The 23,001-nt window shown below is 42.8% G+C and overlaps 1 protein-coding gene across 5 annotated transcripts in view; it reads right to left on the reverse strand.

Annotated features, from left to right (window-relative positions):
• The window catches only part of hdac11 (histone deacetylase 11), a 140,811-nt gene that overhangs the window by 88,956 nt on the left and 28,854 nt on the right, over window positions 1-23,001 (reverse strand). For 4 of the 5 annotated variants that reach the window (XM_078413949.1, XM_078413950.1, XM_078413947.1 and 1 more), the window contains exons 5-6: window positions 19,332-19,358; window positions 15,428-15,544 (exon numbers count right to left, since the gene is read on the reverse strand). In XM_078413949.1, coding sequence (XP_078270075.1) covers window positions 15,428-15,544; window positions 19,332-19,358 — 144 coding nt within the window. The remainder of the gene's footprint in view (window positions 1-15,427; window positions 15,545-19,331; window positions 19,359-23,001) is intronic. The other variant, XM_078413952.1, reaches the window with a different exon arrangement.

Here is a 23,001-nt window from a genome sequence, read left to right on the forward strand (position 1 = left end):
TCTGTCTCATGCCTCACTTACCCCATTTGATATCTCTGGAATCAAAATGAATTCCAAGATGCAGAAGAAATATCTACAGAGGTTCTTTGTATCTGCAACAATACAAGTCTTGGAAAAGGATGCTTTGTGATATTCAATCGCTTAAAGGTTCTTCATCTTTTTTTAAGCACGTCTCCAATTGAAAAAATGGGATTCTAGTTCACTGATCGAGGCTTCTCCCATCAGGTCTATGTCCGCACTGTGCCTTGCCATTCTCATGAAGCAATGGACCCACAACGCACAAGAGCGATGATTGATTTTCAGCTTCCAACGCCATGTCATGCACTATGAATACCCTTTCAATAAAGTCAATGCAGTTTCTTATGTTGCATGTGCAGAGTTGGTGAATGTCATTATTTTTCGTACATAAAATCACATTGCATCTCCTAAATCTATAAATTTCCAGTTGAATGATACACATATATATTCATAAAAATTGATTCAATACTATAGTTTATAATTGTCTTAATATTTATATTTGCAATGGAAAATTAATAGTGCTGTAAGGACTAAGAAAATTCAATACCCATATCCCACTAGGATTTTAATTGCTTCGTGCATTCTATTCTTAATCCCATAATTACATATATTGCCCTGTCTGCAATTATTTTTTTAATTTTACAAAACATAAAATCAATACTTAGAACACTATGTAAATGATATCTGGAGAATTACTCATCAACCAATATTATAATTGCCTGCCTCCTCCTCACTGCTTGTGTTAATATGACACTGTGCTTTTGCTTTAAACCTATATACTAAAGGGGAGGGGAGGGGAGGGGAGGAAGGAGAGGAGAGAGGAGAGAGGAGAGAGGAGAGAGGAGAGAGAGGAGAGAGGAGAGAGGAGAGAGGATGCTGCACCAATGCAGGAGAGGTTTAGGCCCCATGGGTCCACTTGGTCTAGTATTACCGACAATGCAACTAAGTCACAACTTCTATTCTTTCCTGCCTTCTCACAAGGATATTTAAATGTTCCTTCATTCAGAATTTTCAACTGAAGTCTCTTCAGTTTTTCCCCATAAATCCACCCTCTTCCCTTTGAACAAGAATAATAGAAATCAAGTGCAGGGTGTTGTACTTTGGGAGGTCAAATGCAAGGGGAAAATATACAATTAAGAGCATGACCCTCAACAACATTGACGTACAGAGGGATCTTGGGGTCCAAGTCCGTGGCTTCCCGAAAATGGCAACGCATGTGGATAGAGTGCTAAAGGTGGCATCTGGTAGTCTTGCCTTCATGGATCGGAAAACTGAGTACAAGAGTCAGGACGTCATGATGCAGCTTCAGGGCGGCACGGTGGTGCAGCGGTAGAGTTGCTGCCTTACAGCGAATGCAGCGCCGGAGACTCAGGTTCGATCCTGACTACGGGCACCGTCTGTACGGAGTTTGTACGTTCTCCCCGTGACCTGCGTGGGTTTTCTCCGAGATCTTCGGTTTCCTCCCACACTCCAAAGACGTACAGGTACGTAGGTTAATTGACTGGGTAAAATGTAAAAATTGTCCCTAGTGTGTGTAGGATGGTGTTAGTGTGCGGGGATCGCTGGGCGGCGCGGACTCGGTGGGCCGAATGGCCTGTTTCCGCGCTGTATCTCTAAATCTAAATCTAAAATCTTCATAGCACTTTGGTTCGGCCACATATGGAACATTACGTGCAGTTCTGTTCATCCCATTACAGGAAGGATGTGGAGACTTTGGAAAGGGGGTTGACCAGAATGTTGTCAGGATTAAGGAGCATTAGCTACAGGTAGAGTTTGGATTGTTTTCTCTGGAACGCCAGAGGTTGCGGGGACGGCTGATAGAAGTATATAAAATACTGAGTGGCATAGATGTTCACCACAGATATAGTGTGCCGAATGGCCTGTCCTTGTGCTGTACTGTTCTATGTGTGTACCTGTCATTAACAGCCAGCCATAGTCTTTTAGCCTGCTCTACGATGTCATGGAATCATACACCATGGAAACAGGCCATTTAGTCCACCATGCCAAAACATTGGGCACCCATCTGTATTAATCCCATGTCCCACCAACTAGCTATGACCTTCTCAGCCGAGATGATGCAAGTTCTCAACTGGGCACGTCTGAAATGCTGTTTGTAAGTGCTTTCACCATTCCCTCCAGCAGTACATTCCAAGTACTCACCACTTTCTGATGAAAAAGGGCTCCCACAGATCCACTGTGAAACTCACCTCTTATCCCAAACCTGTGTTCTCTAGTTTTATTCACCTCAAACATGGAGATTCCTTCAGACTAGCCTATCTATGCCTCTCAGAATTTTATTTACCTCAGCCATATCTCCTCTTGACCTCCACTGTAAACAGACCTGGTCTCACGAGTCTCTCCTTGATTACTGAAACCTCCATCCCAACATCCTGATGAATCTCCTCTGCACCCTCGACACCATTCACCCTTCATCACTGACTACTTTCTCGGGAGAAATTCCCTGAGAAATCTCTTCCTTGAGGCAAATTACACAGTGCAACAATAGGTGTAGAATCAGATGAGAGTGACTATTGCTCAAGTTTGATGAATGTACTTTACTTCCATTCAATTGACTTCACCAATAAGAGACGTGCCTAGAATTGTCTTTCTAAAGATGAAATTAGAAGGGTTGAATTTATCATACACTTGATTTTTTGTAGAGATTTTCCTACTCCAGCCAATGTTCATACTGATTGCCCAGAATCACTCCAACATTCAATTGTAAAACACCCCAGAGCGCCCATACTAAGGATAGATGTTAAATGAATTAAAGTACACAAGTTTAATTTTACCTGGCTATAACTGATGAAATCAAATGACACCAATCCCCTAGGACTAAAGAACATCTCTGAATGTAGACACAAAGTGCTGGAGTAACTCAGCGGGTCAGGCAGCATCTCTGGAGAGAAGGAATGGGTGACGTTTCGGGTCAAGACCCTTCTTCAGGGTGGTGGGGGAATGGAAAAAGCTGCACGAGGAGGTAGTTGAGACTGGGATTACCCCGACATTTCAGAAACAGTTAGACAGGTACATGGATAGGACAGGTTTGGAGGGATATGGGCCAAACGCAAGCAGGTGGGACTAGTGTAGCTGGGACATGCACAGAAATCTCCTCTCTGTTAGTTTCCCACTTAAGTTCAGATGTTATCAATGTCCAGCAAGCATGAAATATCTGTTGTGGGCAGGTAGGGCTGAAGGGCCTGTTTCCACGCTGTATCACGATGACCCAACGACTCTAATAAAGGGGTTCCCAAACTTTTTTGTCCTATTTACCCCTGGCAACTTTTCGAAAGTAAATTTACCCCCACCCTGTTTTGTTCAGTAATTTGAGTTTACACTTCTACCATAATAAAGCAACCGACAAAGGGGACATTTTTAAATACTGTTTTTAACATTATTATTTTAAGTTCAAATAACAATAATGGTGGGCGAAATTTACCCCCTGGGGTAAAGTTACCCCAGGTTGGGAACCCTTTGCCCTGATAGGATTAACAATTATTAAATTGCAAATGTCTACCATCCCACACTTTGCTGGGAAATGCCCACCATTCCACACAAAGCACCCAGCATTGAACCTTGTAGATGTCCAGAAGCAGAGGGCACCTCTGCAAACCTGCACAGAAATCTCCTCTCTGTTAGTTTCCCACTTAAGTTCAGATGTTATCAATGTCCAGCAAGCATTAAATAGCGACATGCTCCACAAATGGCTTTGTGCTTGGGAAATAATATCTCTGACACCAAATCTGCCAGGTAAACATCCGAATGGAGAGGAAGAGCTGGGAAAGGGAAGTATAAAACAGTATCAATTATTATTCTGGTTTGCACGCAGAGTCTCACAACTTGAAGTCAGTCCCTGCATATCAGCAAGTGGGATCTGCAGGAGCCAAACAAAAAAGCCTTTATTCACAAAATATCTCAGGAGAGAAGGAATGGGCGATGTTTCGGGTCGAGACCCTTCTTCATTCCTTCTCTCCTGAGATGCTGCCTGTCCTGCTGAGTCACTCCAGCATTTTGTGAATAAATACCTTCGATTTGTACCAGCATCTGCAGTTATTTTCTTAAACAAAAATCCTTCTCTGTGTGCTAACGGTGAAAGCATTCTGATTCTTGCATTTAAATTGTATCGCATTGGTAGTCTTAAGAGAAGCTGGGCAGTTAAACATGATAGATCCGTTGTTTAATCCTGTCGGCATTATGCCTTCGGGTCAGAGCATTGAGGTTAAAAAGACTGCTGCTGTATGCTGAAGTTACATTTCAAAAATTAATCTTTTGTTTTCAACCTCAATCTGGCCAGCAGTTTGAAATTATGAACCTGGCAATGAGACATGACAGACAAACGGTTAGATGCTTATGTTTCAGAATATCTGACAATTCTGCAGAAATAGATCCATATCTCATCGCCCAATCATGCAGCAACGAGCTAGTCCTCTTCCTGAGAAGAATGTGACAGGCTTCTCACAAATACACAGCAGAGTGCCGAACACTGTCAAAACTGCCAAAGATCTTAACAATTTCGAAATAACTCCGACATTTGGAGACATTTAAAAACCATAGAAGTCAAAATACATTCTTTTTAATATTGATTAAATCGAAATGCACTTCAAAATAATTAAACAATAAACAAAGGTAGACACAAAAAGCTGGAGTAACTCAGCGGGTCAGGCAGCATCTCTGGAGAGAAGGAATGGGTGACGTTTCGGGTCGAGACCCTTCTTCAGACTGATGTCAGGGGAGGGGGCGGGACAGAGATAGGATGTAGTAGGAGACAGGAGGACTAGCGGGAGAACTGGGAAGGGGGAGGGGATAGAGAGGGAAAGAGGAACTATCACCTCCGCTCAGTCCGCCTTAACCAACCTGATCTCCCGGTGGCTCAGCACTTCAACTCTCCCTCCCATTCCCAATCTGACCTTTCTGTCCTAGGCCTCCTCCATTGTCAGAGAGAGGCCCAGCACAAACTGGAGGAACAGCATCTCATATTTTGCTTGGGCAATTTACACCCCAGCGGTATGAACATTGACTTCTTTTAACCCATCCTAAACAATAAATAAAAGTTTTTTTAAAACTCATTTTGGGGATCCGAGCCCTGCTGACAAGATCAATATTTATTGCCCACACCTAATACTCCAACAAGAGGCAAGAGTAAGTGGCCTTTTTTTAACCACTACAGTCCTGTTCATGGGGTAGTACCACCTTAAAGTTCAGCAGGAGGCTCCAGGATTTAGATCCAGCAACAATGACATACCAGCGTGTAGGAAGGAACGGCAGATGCTGGTTTACATTCAAGATAGACACAAAATGCTGGAGTAACTCAGCGGGACGGGCAGCATCTCTGGAGAGAAGGAATGGGTGACGTTTCAGGTTGAGACCCTCCATTTCAGGTTGAGACCCATCATCAGTCTGAAGAAGGGTCTCAACCCGAAACATCACCCATTCCTTCGATCCAGAGATGCTGCCTGTCCCGCTGAGTTACTCCAGCATTTTGTGCCCGTCATCAATGACAACCAGCAATATATTTTGACATCAGACCAGTGTGAGACTTACAGGGGAACCTGCAAGTCCCAACGATACCATGTACCTGCTGCCCTTTCTTTCTTGATGGTAAAGATTGTGTGTTTGGGGTTGTTGTTGGAGTAGCCTGGTGACTCACGACAGAGCATTTTGCAGATGGTCCACACAACAGTTACCGTGTGCCAGTGGTGAAGAAAATGAATACCATGGGCAGTTAATGGGATGCCCTTCAAGTCAGCTGCTTTGTCCTGGATGAACTTATAACATAGAACATATAACATAGAACAGATAACATAGGGCAGATGCGTAGCAGATGCAGTATAATGTAGATAAATGTGAGGTTATCCACTTTGGCGGCAAAAACAAGGAGGCAGATTATTATCTCAATGGTGTCAGGTTAGGTAAGGGGGAGGTGCAGTGAGACCTGGGTGTCCTTGTACACCAGTCACTGAAAGTTGGCGTGCAGGTACAGCAGGCAGTGAAGATAGCTAATGGCCTGTTGGCCTTCAGAACAAGAGGATTTCAGTATAGGAGTAAAGAGGTTCTTCTGCAGTTGTATAGGGCCCTGGTAAGACCACATCTGGAGTATTGGGTACAGTTTTGGTCTCCTAATTTGAGGAAGGACATCCTTGTAATAGAGGCAGTGCAGCGTAGGTTCATGAGATTGATCCCTGGGATGGCGGGACTGACATATGAGGAAAGATTGAAAAGACTGGGCTTGTATTCACTGGAGTTTAGAAGGATGAGAGGGGATCTTATAGAAACATATAAAATTATAAAAGGACAGGACAAGCTGGATGCAGGAAAAATGTTCCCAATGTTGGGGGAGTCCAGAACCAGGGGCCACAGTCTTAGAATAAAGGGGAGGCCATTTAAAACTGAGGTGAGAAGAAACTTTTTCACCCAGAGAGTTGTGAATTTGTGGAATTCTCTGCCACGGAGGGCAGTGGAGGCCAAATCACTGGATGGATTTAAGAGAGAGTTAGATAGAGCTCTAGGGGCTAGTGGAATCAAGGGATATGGGGAGAAGGCAGGCACGGGTTATTGATTGTGGATGATCAGCCATGATCACAATGAATGGCGGTGCTGGCTCGAAGGGCCGAATGGCCTCCTCCAGCACCTATGTTAGAACAGTCTTCTTCTTTCGTGTCCATCGTCTATGTTTCAAATGTTGGGCCAAGTTCTTGCACAGGGAACAGCCTTCTCGTTTGCTACCGCTAGATCTTCCAGTCAGCATTGCTCACCAAGAAGTGGGCATCTTAGTAGGTGTGGCATGGATTGTACAGGTGTTCCACATTCACATTCTGTGTCTGCCGCATCTGCACAGCCCCATTTGCTCGTATTGGTCTTGCATCGGCCCATCCCCGTACCAAGCCTATTGAGGGACCTCCAGGTCTTCCAGTCACACCTGTGGCCAGGTGGGAGCTGGTCCTTGGCTGGGATTGGCAGCTTTACGTGGTGGTGGTTTTCACTGCGTTTCTTTTCCCACAAGGCTAGTCTAGTTGCTCGAGGAGACTGTGACAGTGGCTGGACTGTGTGAAGGAAGCTCTTCCTCGACTTCAGGCGGTTTGGGGCTGGGCGATGGGAGTGACAGGGATGGCGGGCATCCCCAACTTGCCTATTACGTTCAGTTCTGCCGGCAACTGAACTGCGGATACCTGGTGGAGCAATACCAGCCAAGCCCTGCAAGCTACCCACATCCGTTGGTTTTCGGCAGGCATAGCACAGTACTGCCCAAGGACAAGCCCTACGACCCACAATATCTGTGCCGAACATGATGTCAAGACCAACTCTTATCTGCCTGCACATGATCCATATCCCTCTATTCCCTACATGTCCATATGCCTGTCCAAACGTCTCTTAAACGCCACTATCATATTTGCCTCAACTACCACCCTCAGCAGCACGTTTCAGGCACTCAACATCTTCTGTGTGAAAACAAATGTCCCACACTTAGCTCTTTAACCTTAAACCTATCCCTTCTAGTGTTTGATTTCTCCATCCTGGGGAAAAAGGTTCTGACCGTCTACCCTATCTACGCCTCTCATCATTTTAGTTACTTCTATCAGGTCTCCCCACAACCTTCAGTGTTCCAGAAAGACAATCCAAGTCTACCCAACCTCTCCCTGTGCCTGATGCTCCCAAATCCTGGCATAATTCTGGTAACGCTCCTCAGCATCGCTTCCAAAGGCTCCACGTCCTTCCTTTAACAGGCTGACCAGAACCACACGCAATACAGGTGCTCCTCAACTTACGATGGGGTTACGTTCCGAGAAACCCATCATAAACCAAAAATATCGTATGTCGAAATGCATTTAATACACGTGACCGGAAGCGAGCTGTGGCTCGCTATGAGGGTCGCTGCCGATGGAACCATCGCAAAGTCGAAACATCGTAAGTCGAAGCATCATAAGGCACCTGTAATCCAAATGCGGCCTAACCTATTTAAGTCCGATAAAGTTGCATTGTGACTGCCTGACTCTTAGACACCTGTGAAAGCAACCACGTGCCTTCTTTACCATTCTATCTACTTGCATTGCCACTTTGAAGGATTTAGATGACTTGAGATTCATTGCTGCTGCACTAATCGAGGCAAGTAGAGAGAATTCCATCATGCTCTGCTTTGAAGCCAGTCGAGGGTGGAGCAGTCATAGGATATCTTCCTCTGGCTTGTAACTTCAGTCATGCTACTACACAGTTATTCCAGTTGAATTTCTAGTCAACATTGCCCCGGGAGATATTGATGGCAGCAGATTTGGTGTTAGTCATGACACCGAATGCCAACATTTGGTGATTTGACTTTATTTTGTTGGAGATGGTCATTGCCTTGCCCTTCTGTGATATGCCACGTGTCTATCAATGACTGAACGTTGTCTAGGTCACGGGCTGCTTCACTTGCTGAGATTTTGCAACTGGAATCGACCATAACCTGTCTTCATCCCTATTCTGACCTATGATTGAAGGAAGATCGTTGAAGAAATCATTGGGTCTTGGACGCTGGCCCAAGGAACTCCTGGGGTAGGGCCTGAACTGGACTGACTGACCTCTGACGACTACAATGATCTGCCTTTGTTTGAGTTATAACTCCAACATAAGGGTTGGAGCCTTTGGTGCCTTTTAACTTCACTTTTACCAAGGAGACTTGATACCAGCCATGGTCAAATGCTGCCTCAGTATCAAGTTTAGTCATTTGACTTCGTCTCTGGAATTCAACTTAAGTGTCCATTTTTGGACCCAGCCTGGAATGAGACACTGGAATGGAACCGAACATCCTGGCAAAACTAAAAATGGGCATCAGTGAATTGGTTATTGTCGAGCAGGTGGCACCTGCTAGCATGATTAATGACATTGTCCTTTACTTCGCATATGCTTGAGAAACGGACTGATTAGAAGGTAATTACAGGCACCTCACATTTCACGGGGGGTTACGTTCTTGTAAAGCAGGGTGTCATTTCAAAAACTCATAAATTAAACACGTAAGCAACTACGCTGGCAGGTGTAAATTTGAGCGCATTATTACAACAATACGGGGCACATTAACCGGGCTTTAGTATTAAATGAATACTAAAGACTAAAAGTAATGTTGTATCCTTATTGTTTTAATGTAATTATGCCTTATTCTCAGCTGTTAACTGTGTGTTTGTGTTGTCATTTGTGAGCGGAGCACCAAGGCACATTCCTTGTATATGCACATACTTGGCCCATAAACATACAGTTTTGGTCTCCTAATCTGAGGAAAGACATTCTTGCCATAGAGGGAGTACAGAGAAGGTTCACCAGATTGATTCCTGGGATGGCAGGACTTTCATATGAAGAAAGACTGGATAGACTCGGCTTGTACTCGCTGGGATTTAGAAGATTGAGGGGGGATCTTATGGAAACTTACAAAATTCTTAAGGGGTTGGACAGGCTAGATGCAGGAAGATTGTTCCCGATGTTGGGGAAGTCCAGAACAAGGGGTCACAGTTTAAGGATATGGGGGAAGTCTTTTAGGACCGAGATGAGAACGTTTTTTTTCACACAGAGAGTGGTGAATCTGTGGAATTCTCTGCCATAGAAGGTAGTTGAGGCCAGTTCATTGGCTATATTTAAGAGGGAGTTAGATGTGGCCCTTGTGGCTAAAGGGATCAGGGGGTATGGAGAGAATACAGGTACGGGATACTGAGTTGGATGATCAACCATGATCCTATTGAATGGCGGTGCAGGCTCAAAGGGCCGAATGGCCTACTCCTGCACCTATTTTCTATGTTTCTATGTCTATTCATTCATTCATATGAACAAGCACATTATTTCAAAAACCCATAAATGAAGCACGTGTAAAACTGTAATCGGATTGAATGAATCTGTTTTTTTGTGGTCAATGTTCCCCGTAGTCAGACATTTACTGGTGTTGGTGTTGTACCAGCACGAGAGAATCTTGGCTGGAAACGCGGCAAGTTCACTACCATCCTCAACCACATTGGTGGGACTGCAGGGCCACAAACTGGTCTGTTGGTTCTGAGATTACTTCGCCCTGTTGGTTGCTGCTGTTTTTCTGCTGAGCACACCCTGGTATATTTTTATGTGGCAACTTCAGTAGGCTGGAACTCATATCTGCCCGTCCTGTTCTCAATGTGCACATCTGTTCGCCCCACCAAACCCGAATTAATTCCCCGAGTTGACCGGTATAGTCAAGGAGATGGAAATCAAAGATACTAGAGGAGCAAGATAGACCACTCGACCCTAAAAACCGTAGTACGTCACGGCGCCATTTTAGTAGGCAGAAACTTGCAGAAACATTTTTAAAGAAAAATAACAAAAAAAATCTATGAATTAATAGATGAGATATATTCTGCATTTCAATGGTATCATCACACATACTGTTCCCCCAAAACACTGATTACACTGCGAGAGACATAGCGAACGGTGGGTTTTGCCTACTAAAATGGTGGACGTCCGCTCCTTTGCATACTACACTTCAGTATAGGCGATGCCAATGGAGTGGTCCATCTTGTTCATCTAGTATCTTTGGTGGAAATCACAGATTGTGATGGTCCACATTGCCTCTAATGATAATATCAGGAATGTCCAATGTTGAGCTGCTAGAATGTATTGAGTCTATTCCATTTACCACATTTCTAGTGCCACACAGAGTAAATTGCCTGCAGTGACCAAGGGTGGACGTATCTGCTGCCAGGTTTATTCCTCACTTTGGTTCACACACTACTTAACCCAGCCAAGTGGGCTAGTGGTGGTGCTGGCATGCCTTTTCTGATCAAGCCTTTGAAATCCACCACCTAAAATAAATTCTGTACCCTTATCACTTCTGCTGCTTCCAAATACTGTTTGGACAAAGGTCATAATTAGGAAAGTGTCCTTGTCCATATTTGACCTGAAGCTGTGACACCTCAAGCATTTTGGCATCAATGTTGAGGAGGGGTCCAAGAATTACTCCCTTACACTAATTTGCCACCTCTGCTGGGTCTGTCCCACTGAAGGGATTAGACCTGTTCCTTAGACTAATTTGCACAAACTACCCTCTTTCTTACACCACTTCCCCTTGTTGCTGCAGGTGATACAACACCTGTCCTTTGTATCACCAAAAGCTGGAGTAACTCAGCGGGTCAGGCAGCATCTCGGGAGAGAAAGAACGGGTGACGTTTCGGGCCGAGACCCTTCTTCACCCATTCCTTCTCTCCTGAGGTGCTACCTGATCCGCTGAGTTACTCCAGCTTTTGGTGATACCTTCGATTTGTACCAGCATCTGCAGTTATTTTCCTACACAACACTTGCCCTTTAATCTCTTTCATTTCACCTCTTCTCTCTTTTCTCTCCCCCCTCCCTATCCTGGGAGCCAAACAGTCTTTCCAGGTAAGGCAGTGATTCACTTGCACTGTTTTAAACTTTGTGTACGGCATTTGGTATTGACATTGTGATCTCCGCTACACTGAAGAAACCAAACGCAGATGGCAGTTCGCTTTCCAGACCATAGAAACATAGAAAATAGGTGCAGGAGTAGGCCATTCGGCCCTTCGAGCCTGCACCGCCATTCAATATGATCATGGCTGATCATCCAACTCAGTATCCCGTACCTGCCTTCTCTCCATACCCCCTGATCCATTTAGCCACAAGGACCACATCTAACTCCCTCTTAAATATAGCCAATGAACTGGCCTCAACTACCTTCTGTGGCAGAGAATTCCACAGACTCACCACTCTCTGTGTGAAAAAAAACGTTCTCATCTCGGTCCTAAAAGACTTCCCCCTTATCCTTAAACTGTGACCCCTTGTTCTGGACTTCCCCAACATCTCTGAATATGTTCAAGAGAGAGCTAGATAGAGCTCTGAAGGATAGCGGAGTCAGGGGGTATGGGGAGAAGGCAGGAATGGGGTACTGATTGAGAATGATCAGCCATGATCACATTGAATGGCGGTGCTGGCTCAAAGGGCCGAATGGCCTTCTCCTGCACCTATTTTCTATTGTCTATTGTCTATCGGGAACAATCTTCCTGCATCTAGCCTGTCCAACCCCTTAATCTCTGCGTTCAGTCCGCTGGGACAGCCCTGACCATCCCATTGCCTGCCACTTTAATACCCTATCCCCAAATTCTCAGCTATTCACTCAGTGGCCTTTCTGTGCTGTCAAGTAAGGCCCAACATAAATTTGAGGATAGACACAAAATGCTGGAGTAACTCAGCAGGTCAGGCAGCATCTCGGGAGAGAAGGAATGGGTGACGTTTCGGGTCGAGACCTTCTTCAGACTGATGTCAGGGGGGCGGGATCCGCCCCCTCCCCTGAGTTACTCCAGCTTTATGTGTCTATCTGTAGTTCCTTTCCACACACCCCTTGAAGCCTGTGTGGTTTCCTTTTTCATTTCTATCAAAGGGTCTCCGACATGCAATATTAACTCTACCCACAGTTACAACTGGTCCTGCTGAGTTATTTCCAGAATGTTCCGTTTTTGTTTTAGAATTGTTCAAGGATTGTGATGGTACATGAAGCATTGTCTCTAGGCTGTGATCTTTCGTTTTGACCATATCGGGTTGTTGCTGGGCAAGTAGTCCGTGGAATAGTTCTATTTCAAGAGTCAAGATCGTCCCGACAACGGAAGGTTAGAAGCCCCTGACCGCTGGCGGACAAAGAAGGGAAGAGATTGAACTTCTTTTCGCCTTCCATCACAGTGAGGAATGCAGAGGAGTCACTGTGGTGGATGTTCATGTTAAAATGTATTCTGTGTGTTCTGGTGCTTTTTATTGTTATGATGACTGTATGGCAAATGTAATTCCTCGTTTGTTGCAAAACATACTTGGTACTGAATAAAGTATTATTGTGATTGTGATTGTTTTATACCAGCCCCCACGTTTGTTAGGAGGACTTTGCAAAGTCAACTGGGCTGGGAGTAAATGGTGTCCAAGTTTTCCTCCTAATATGGGCGGCACGGTGGCGCAGCGGTAGAGTTGCTGCTTTACAGCGAATGCAGCGCCGGAGACTCAGGTTCGATCCTGACTACGGGTGCTGCACTGTAAGGAGTTTGTACGTTCTCCCCGTGACCTGCGCGGGTTTTCTCCGAGATCTTCGGTTTCCTCCCACACTCCAAAGACTTACAGGTATGTAGGTTAATTGGCTGGGTAAATGTAAAAATTGTCCCTAGTGGGTGTAGGATAGTGTTAATGTGCGGGGATCGCTGGGCGGCACGGACTTGGTGGGCCGAAAAGGCCTGTTTCCGGCTGTATATATATGATATGATATGATATGTAGGCTTCTAATTCCCATTGAAATGATGCCAAGGTTGGGAGATAATTTCCCAGCAAAACTGGTTTCAGATATTGGACATTTAGATACAATAACACAAGTCATTGGTATGACTGCACGGACTATTGTGTGAATTACTGGATACCCTAGCAAAGGAAAAATCCCATTAAACTGGAGAGGGTGTAGAGATGATTTACAAGAAAGTTACCAGGACTTGAGGGCTTGAGATTATGGGAGGAGTTGGGCAGGCTGGAACTTTATTCCATAAGGCTGAGGGGTGAACTTATATAGGGGAAGATCTCATGAGGAGAATAGATGAATGGCTGAATGCACAGTCATCACGAGCTCTTCTTGTTACTAATCAAGACTTCCCATCAAATGTTCAATATCTGGTTAACACAATGGCATGCAACGGGAGTTAATTCAATGAGTTTCGTACAGTGCAAACACACACATCCCCTCATGGGTACTTGTGCTTTTCAGACTGGCACAAATTGCAAACCGACGTGCTACATTAAAAAACATACATCAACAAAAATATGCATAGTGGATAAGAATATGCTATGAAAAGCATCTTATATTCACAGGAAACAGCCAAGCACAATATGTTATTGGTGACCACGCTTCATATCAAGCAATTCTCCAAATTTGCTAAGTGCTAAACTTCATAATCTGTCGGACTTCCAGTCCCTTTGTCCATTTAGAGCTGATCAGGAAGTCAAGTGTTCGATCCTCCTTTGCCTGTGACATGAGATTTGTCAAACTGAGCTGCCAAATTATGCAGCATCTGCCTCCATATTGTGACCATCCTAACGCTACTCCCAGTAGACTTAATTAAATGAAACCACTGCAACTTATCACAAGCAAATGTTTATCAGAACTGCAAGCCGACAGTTTCTCAGTTTCCATCTAGATTTTATTTTAGTGTTACAGTTCTGTTGATTAATCCCAAATTATGCGCCAAATTCAAATTGACAGCAACATATTAATATCAAGATTTCTGCAGTGTCATTTGTATAAGCAGTTAGAACTAAATAATAAAGGTGAACAGCCATGTAAAAGACAATTATTTACAATTTAATTAGTTAGTTTCGTTTATTGTCCCGTGTACCGAGGTTCGGTGAAAAATCTTTGCTGCGTGCTAACCAGTCATCGGCAAGACAATGCACGATTACAAGCGAGCCATTCACAGATACATCATAGATACATGATAAAGGAAATATGCAAATTTAGTGCAAGATAATGCCAGTAAAGTCCGATCAGAGATAGTCAGAGGTAGATAGTAGTTCAGCACTGCTCTCTGGTTGTGGTAGGATGGTTCAGTTGCCTAATAATAGCTGGGAAAAAACTGTTCCTGAATCTGGAGGTATGCGTTTTCACATTTCTATACCTTATTTGTGCCACTTGGTGCCATTGTAAAAATATTTATGCACAACATGATTTTGCTATTGCACATAGAATTCTCGCTTAAAAACTGAACTCTCTTGGCATCATTCACAAAATGCTGGAGTAACTCAGCAGGTCAGGCAGCATCTCGGGAGAGAAGGAATGGGTGACGTTTCGGGTTGAGACCCTTCTTCAGACTGATGTCAGGGGGGCGGGACAAAGGAAGGATATAGGTGGAGACAGGAAGATAGAGGGAGATCTGGGAAGAGGGGGGGAAGAGAGGGACAGAGGAACTATCTAAAGTTGGAGAAGTCAATGTTGGCATCATATACTGGTGTCGGGAAAATTTGAGTATCAGGATTGAGGCATTTTGTTCTCATTCTATGAAATTCTGTTGTGATGATGCAAAGAGTACCGGTTTTCTGCTGGTCACGCGATTACTTCTGATGAGTAACATTCACTTTCCAACTTGCAATATGCAATTTGGTGCAATTTGGGTGTTTGGGTGGAGACATGTACAAATGAATTTCCATGGACAGGCCTTTGTTATTTTGACGTTTCTCTTTTTCAAGGGTGAGAGTTAAGATCAGTCATTTGCATTGTAATGGATGTGCCATCAATGTTGGAAAAGGGAAGGCGAAAATAAACTTGTTTCCCCTCGCACCATGGGAATTTAGCACAGCACCAAGTTTTGGTGGAGAATGATAAAAGTTCACAAGCAAGTTTACAAACATGCACAAGCCAGTAGCAAAACTCTGCCCTCAAGTCAAGTCATTTTCTTACCATTATTGTTCCGCCCGTCTGTGTCCTGAATGGTTTTAGTACTTTTCGTTGGATGATAAAATTAGGCAGGAAAGCCACAGGCAGGATCTCAGTAATAGTGGCAACTATGAATGACCACTGCAGAAAAAAAAGGACATATGGAATATCAGGTGCTGTTATTATAATCAGGTAAATATTGGATCATGAAAAAGGAATATTGGGTCCAAAGTCAAAATGGGTGAAAAGGTATTCTAATGTTTTTAGAATCACTGCCAGAAATCTGTTTTATTGCTATTTTTAAATTCCATTTGTTTAATAATACACAATTGGTACACAGATTATGTTTCAATGACAGCATAGCGAAGCATTTTCACAACTAAAATGAATAGTTAATACTAGCGAATAAAAACAAGTTTGAGTTTCCATTTACATAAAATGCACACTTATCTCAAGATACCTCATTAAATGTATCTAGATTTGTATCACGTTTTTACTTATTAAAGCCACTGTACTTTCTACTATTCCACACATCAGTACAATTTAAAGAAACGAAATTAAGCATAAAGCTGAGGTCATTTTTCCAGTACTTTGCAATCGTAACTTTAACATTCGACTAACGCCATGATGGCATGTTCTCACCACCATTAGATTCTGCTGCAGAAAAATACCTATTTTTTGTTGCCTTAACTTCCAGGAGGCAAAATTAGTTTCTCTTTTACATAATAAATAAACAAGTTTATTTATCCACCTACATTGGCGACTTTAAATCTCACTTGATTCATAGTTTGTAGTTAATACTATCACATCACCATGACCTAACACAGCAAACCTTTGAATAAAGCAGGCAAACTTGCACCATTATTACTGTAGTTTCACGGTCGCCCCCATTGGTCAGCCAAAATACACCGATCAGCCAATACATTATGACCACTGACAGGCGAAGTGAATAACATTGATTATCTTGTTATAATGGCACCTGTCCAGGGGTGGGATATATGAGGCAGCAAGTGAACAGTCAGTTCTTGAAGTTGATGTGTTGGATGCAGGAGAAATGGGCAGGAGTAAAGACCTGAGCGACTTTGACAAGGGCCAAATTGTTATGGCCAGACGACTGGGTCAGAGCATCTCTGAAACGGCAAGGCTTGTGGGGTGCTCCCGGTCAGCAGGGGCGAGTACCTACCGACAGTGGTCCGAGGAGGGACAAACCACAAACAGGGTGTTGGGCGCCCAAGGCTCATCGATGCGCGAGTGCAACGAAGGCTATCCCGTCTGGTCTGAACCGACAGAAGGTCGACTGTGGCACAAGTCACAGAAAATATTAATGGTGGTCACGGGAGGAATGTGTCACAATACACAGTGCATCGCACCCTGCTGCGTATGGGGCTGCACACGGAGGACCAACAGCATATTAGGCAGGTGGTCATAATGTTTTGGCTCATCGGGTCATAATGTTTTGGATGATCGGTGTAGATTAGGAAATAGTGGTGTGGGCAACAAGCTGGCATTTGCACCACAAGGTTTTTCTAGGACTCACTGTGATGCCCTACAGTAGTCCTCTCTGAAGCTAAACACCAATGCCCCTACGTTCCTGTTAGAAATCTTTATCGGTGTCCACCTCTGCCATTTGGACTGTGTAAGAACGGTGTTGGTGAGCTGACTGCAGTATTAGTTATACCGAAGAGAAGTTAGAAAATGAATGAGAACTTCAACAAGTCGTAAAGGACACTTACTTGTTAAGTGGTTAATTAATTAATCAACATTCATGTATAATACAAAACAATGAAATCGCATGTGCAAAAGGCAGGGCAGGGCAAACACACTGCCAATTAAGGTACTGGTCCAACTAAAGCTTTTTCAAATGTCTAGTAACACTGGTACTTTTAGCACCTACCAATTTCTCGCAGAAATCAGAAGATTCAAAATGACTTTGCAATAGATTTCTAAAAAGATGTCTTTCAGATGACCTTCTGGCAGTTAATCCAGCACTTTTAAAATCTCTTATGCTGTACCAATTCATTTTGGCTGAACACCCAGATGAATCATTTAGCATATCAACATATCCTAAGTGGAGCATATCCTAACTGGAGATTGATAGCTTTTTAGTTTGGTTTAGTTTATAGATAGTGTGGAACAGGCCCTGTGGCCCACCGAGTCCGTACTGACCAGCGATCCCTGCGCATTAACACTATCCCACACACACGAGGGACAATTTTACATTTATACCAAGCCAATTAACTGACAAACCAGTATGCCTTTGGAATGTGGGAGGAAACAGAACATCTCGGTGTAAAAACCCACGCAGGTCAAGGGGAGAACGTACAAACTCCATACAGACAAGCGGCCGTAGTCGGGATCGAACCCGGGTCTCTGGTGCTGTAAGGCAGTAACTCTACCCCCGCGCCACCGTGCCGCCCTAAAATTACAATGAAGATATTTGCATTGCATTGGCTGTACTGCTTCAAGAACATGATTGCCAACGTCTTTGCATAAAACAACTAAAGAAAGAAGGTTGCACACCAGACTAACCTATTTACTTCCAAAATATGTCGGGCTGGAAGGTTCCAGTCCAATATTTACATGTACACAATTTTCAATCTCTGGAATGTATTTGAACCCAAACTAAAATACTGTTTTCATCACTGGCCAACATCTCCATTAAACTGAGGTACAAGTTATTGGATAACAGGGTAGATAGATCGGCTGGAGAAAGGTCTCGACCCGAAACGTCACCTATTCCTTTTCTCCAGAGATGCTGCCTGATCCGCCGAGTTACTCCAACATTTGCATCTATCTTCAGGATAGATAGATAGATCTTTGTTTTAAATGTAAGAGGGGAAAGAAAACCTACCAACAGCGGATATATTTTCTTTTAATAGCAATGGAATGGATGATTTTGTTAAATTATATCATTCAAAAATGATGTCAAGAACAAGTTTCCCTTTCCACTTTAAGGTCCATATGTTTTTCTTATTCTGTGGATATTATACCCTTCGGCAATGAATCCAGCATAAATTATCAATCAGAATATCTGCAAAGCCACTGAATATTTTCATATTATACGAGATTTAAACTGTGGAACGTTATTATTTTCCTGTTCATATACAGATGAAAATTCTGCCTTTAATGTTTACGAACATAAAACATATAAAGCAGTGAGCATTCTGTAAGCACAGACAGCATGCCAAAAAAACAAAAAAAAAACACTTTGGAATACAACATAGAGGGCCAAATTTCCCTGCCCCTACACAAGTGGATACGATTTCTTTAGAAAGAAAAACTATGCACATTGCAATTGCACAACAACTGGCAATGTGGTTGTTGCTGTTATTATACATTTTCTTTTAAAAATTAGGAAATAAACTCTCGCACCCATTGCAAAGGGTCTGCTTTTCCCATGTGCCTAAATTAATCTAAAAAAAATGCAAAATAGTCATGCATTTACTATGACCATTGGGACAAAAAAAATCACTGAACAGCCTGCAATGTTTACTTTTACATGCTGATAAAATCCAAAATAATTGCACTTCAACAATGATTCATTCCTTTCTACAGAGTTTCCAAATGTCCATTTAAGATGCACTTGGGTACGTACGGTTTGAATTTGATCAGGAAACTCAGACATTTGGATCAATCACAGGTACCTAATGAAGGTGAAACGCCAATTGTGTACTTCTTGTGCAAGGGTAGAGAACTGGGCCCATTCTACGCAACAAACCAGTGAACTTCGTCCTTATTAAGGTTTGCATCTCTCTTTAATTTTGAACCACGAAAAATGCTAATGCAAAAAAAGTTTAATCTTAATCACTACTAATCACCGCGGGCAAAAGAAATGTTAAGCACAAGATCACAATCTTGGACCAGCTTTTAAGTTTGATTCACTTTCACAAGCATGGAAGCAACAGAAGCACAAGATTGACTGGGATACCTCTTGTAAGCCTTCCAAGAAATGGTTCTGTGTGCAGCAAGAAAAGAAAATATATTCACAGAATTTAAACTGACGTAACAGTGGACAAATCCATTTAATGTTCCAGGACAATCTATAATCTAAAACTCTCATTTGTTTGTTTGTTTGTTTGTTCCTTGACTACAGCCAAAACGGTACACGATAGCGCAACAATTTTAGGCCCGTCTTACTCACCGTCGTCCCTTTGGTGCTAATGGAAGTTTCATTGAAATCGGTGTTATATTTTTAAAGTTATTCACATTTTAAAGTTTAAATCTATCTCCTAGGGGGAGAGGGAGGGGGTGGTAGGGGGGGGGGGAGGAGGGAGGATAATGGGGGTTGAGGGGGATGGAGTAGGGAGGAAGGGGGGGTGAGGAGGGGGGGAACAGGAGGGGGGGCGAGGGAGGAGGGTAAGGGGAGGGGAGGAGAATGCTGTACCAATGCAGGAGAGGATTGGGGCCCAACAGGTCCACTTGGTCCAGTAGATTTAATAAAACAAAACATCATGTTGAAAAATATGTCCAGCATGCAAAGGTAGCAAAGATAGCACCAAATGATTCAACATACAAATGAGTGTTATACTATATATGTACAGTGCCCTCCATAATGTTTGGGACAAAGACCCATCATTTATTTATTTGCCTCTGTACTCCACAATTTGAGATTTGCAATAGAACAAATCACATGTGGTAAAAGTGCACATTGTCAGATTTTAATAAAGTTCATTTTTATACATTTTGGTTTCACCATGTAGAAATTACAGTTGTGTTTATAACATAGTTCCCCCCATTTCAGGGCACCATAATGTTTGGGACACAGCAATGTCATGTAAATGAAAGTAGCCATGTTTAGTATTTTGTTGCATATCCTTTGCATGCAATGACTGCTTGAAGTCTATGATTCATGGACATCACCAGTTGCTGGGTGTCTTCTCAGGTGATGCTCTGCCAGGCCTGTATTGTAGCCATCTTTAGCTTATGCTTGTTTTGGGGGCTAGTCCCCTTCAGTTCTCTCTTCAGCACATAAAAGGCATGCTCAATTGGGTTCAGATCAGGTGATTGACTTGGCCACTCAAGAATTGACCAATTTTTAGCTTTGAAAAACTCCTTTGTTGCTTTAGCAGTATGTTTGGGATCATTGGCTTGCTGTGGAATGAACCGCCAGCCAATGAGTTTTGAGGAATTCGTTTGAACTTGAGCAGATAGGATGTGTCTATACACTGCAGAATTCATTATGCTACTACTATTAGCTGTTGTATCATCAATGAAGATAAGTGAGCCAGTACCTTCAGCAGCCATACATGCCCAGGCCATAACACACGCACCACCGTGTTTCACAGATGAGGTGGTATGCTTTGGATCTTGGGCAGTTCCTTCTCTCCTCCATACTTTGCTCTTGCCATCACTCTGATGTTCATCTTGGTCTCATCTGTCCACAAGACCTTTTTCCAGAACTGTGGTTGCTCTTTTAAGTACTTCTTGGCAAACTGTAACCTGGCCATCCTATTTTTGCAGCTAATCAGTGGTTTGCATCTTGCAGCACAGCCTCTGTATTTCTGTTCATGAAGTCTTCTGCAGACAAACCCACTCCTGACTCCTGAAGAGTGTTTCTGATCTGTCAGACAGGTGTTTAGGGATTTTTCTTTATTACTGAGAGAATTCTTCTGTCATCAGTTGTGGAGGTCTTCCTTGGCCTGCCAGTCCCTTTGCGATTAATGAGCTCACCAGTGCTCTCTTTCTTCTTAATGATGTTCCAAACAGTTGATTTTGGTAAGCCTAAGGTTTGGCTGATGTCTCAAACAGTTTTATTCGTGTTGCTCAGTCTCATAATGGCTTCTTTCACTTTCATTGGCACAACTTTGGTCCTCATGTTGATAAACAGCAGTAAAAGTTTCCAAAGCAATGGAAAGACTGGAGGAAAGACGAGGTGCTGAGAGCTCTCTTATACCTGCATGAAGGAGGCAATTAAATACACCTGAGCAATTACACACACCTGTGAAGCCTTGTGTCCCAAACATTATGGTGCCCTGAAATGGGGGGACTATATATAAATACTGCTGTAATTTCTACACGGTGAAACCAAAATGTATAAAAATACCCTTTAATAAAATCTGACAATGTGCACTTTAACCACATGTGATTTTTTCTATTACAAATTTCAAATTGTGGAGTACAGAGGCAAATAAATAAATGATGGGTCTTTGTCCCAAACATTATGGAGGGCACTGTACTTCCATAAACAGCATTCAACACCACAAATTCAGAATGAAATGGCTTTGGAAGCATTTGTTAATAAGAATACATAATACCGAATATGCCATGTTATCCCCCATCATAATTATTTACATTGGATGTTATTAAAATACAACTTTAAAGTTACAGAAAACAATATAACTACAATATATCCACTAATACAAAGCACTTTACAAAAAGAGTCAAAGACAACAGACAATAGGTGCAGGAGTAGGCCATTCGGCCCTTCGAGCCAGCACCGCCATTCAATGTGATTATGGCTGATCATTCTCAATCAGTCTTCCGTAGCCAAAGCAAAAATCCATGCTTACTAATAGAAGGGAACTGCCATCACTGTTTGAAATGTTGGAGATACAAGAATTGGTATTTACTGAAAGTTAATCTCAAATGATCAGCATGTTTCTGTGATCTCAAAGCTCAAAAAATGACAGCTTGTTCTTCAAAAAAAAGGCATTCCATCTTGTACCTTATTTATGTTTCACTGCGGCTAGGAAAGGTTTATTTGCTAAAATATGTTCAAAATTATAGGAGTAGAATTAGGCCGTTTGGCCCTCCATGTCTACTCCACAATTCAATCTTGGCTAACCTATCTCTCCCTCCCATTCTCAAGACTCAAGAGCGTTTTATTGTCATATGTCCCAGATAGAACAATGAAATTCTTACTTGCTGCAGCACAACAGAATATGTAAACATAGTACACTGTAAACAATATTTTTTTTTTAAAGTTCAGTGTGTGTATATATATACACATACACACTATATATATTGTGATATCATGAGAAGTAGAGTCATAGAGGGGAGATACATTTCCTCCCGGTGGATGCAACAAGGACTACAAACCATCATGGCTGCCAGCAAAAGACTACAAAACCCATAGTCGGCAGGGCTGCCTGCCCTGCTGACACTGATTGCTGCTGACACTGATTGCTGCCCAGCTGAACCAGATGAGCTGATTGCCTCAGTGAGAGAGCTAAAAGGGAAGGGAAGCAGTATATTTAAAAAGAGAGACAACGACTGGAGCAGACAGGGAGAGAAGCAGTGTTTGAGTTATATTTTGTAAGAAGGCAGCAAGCTACAGTTTTGATTTAACTACCTGTTTTGGTTTTGTGTACCTGTCTGCAAACAATTAAGTTTACCTGTTTTTGGAAAAGACTAAATATATGGAATTTAAGTTTGAAAACAAGAACTTTTCTGTCTTCATTTCCGGCACCCACACATCCCAACCTTCAAGAGAAAAGCTCCCGACCTCTCAAGACATCACAATATATATATATATATATATATATATATATATCTACACACACACACACAAAAAGACAATAATAGCCCCTGCTTTCTCCCCACAACCCCTGACATGGAAAACCCCTGACGTATGGAAACAACATTTTATTTTGTATACA

Source organism: Rhinoraja longicauda, chromosome 17, assembly GCF_053455715.1.
Source record: "Rhinoraja longicauda isolate Sanriku21f chromosome 17, sRhiLon1.1, whole genome shotgun sequence".
NCBI lineage: Eukaryota > Metazoa > Chordata > Chondrichthyes > Rajiformes > Arhynchobatidae > Rhinoraja > Rhinoraja longicauda.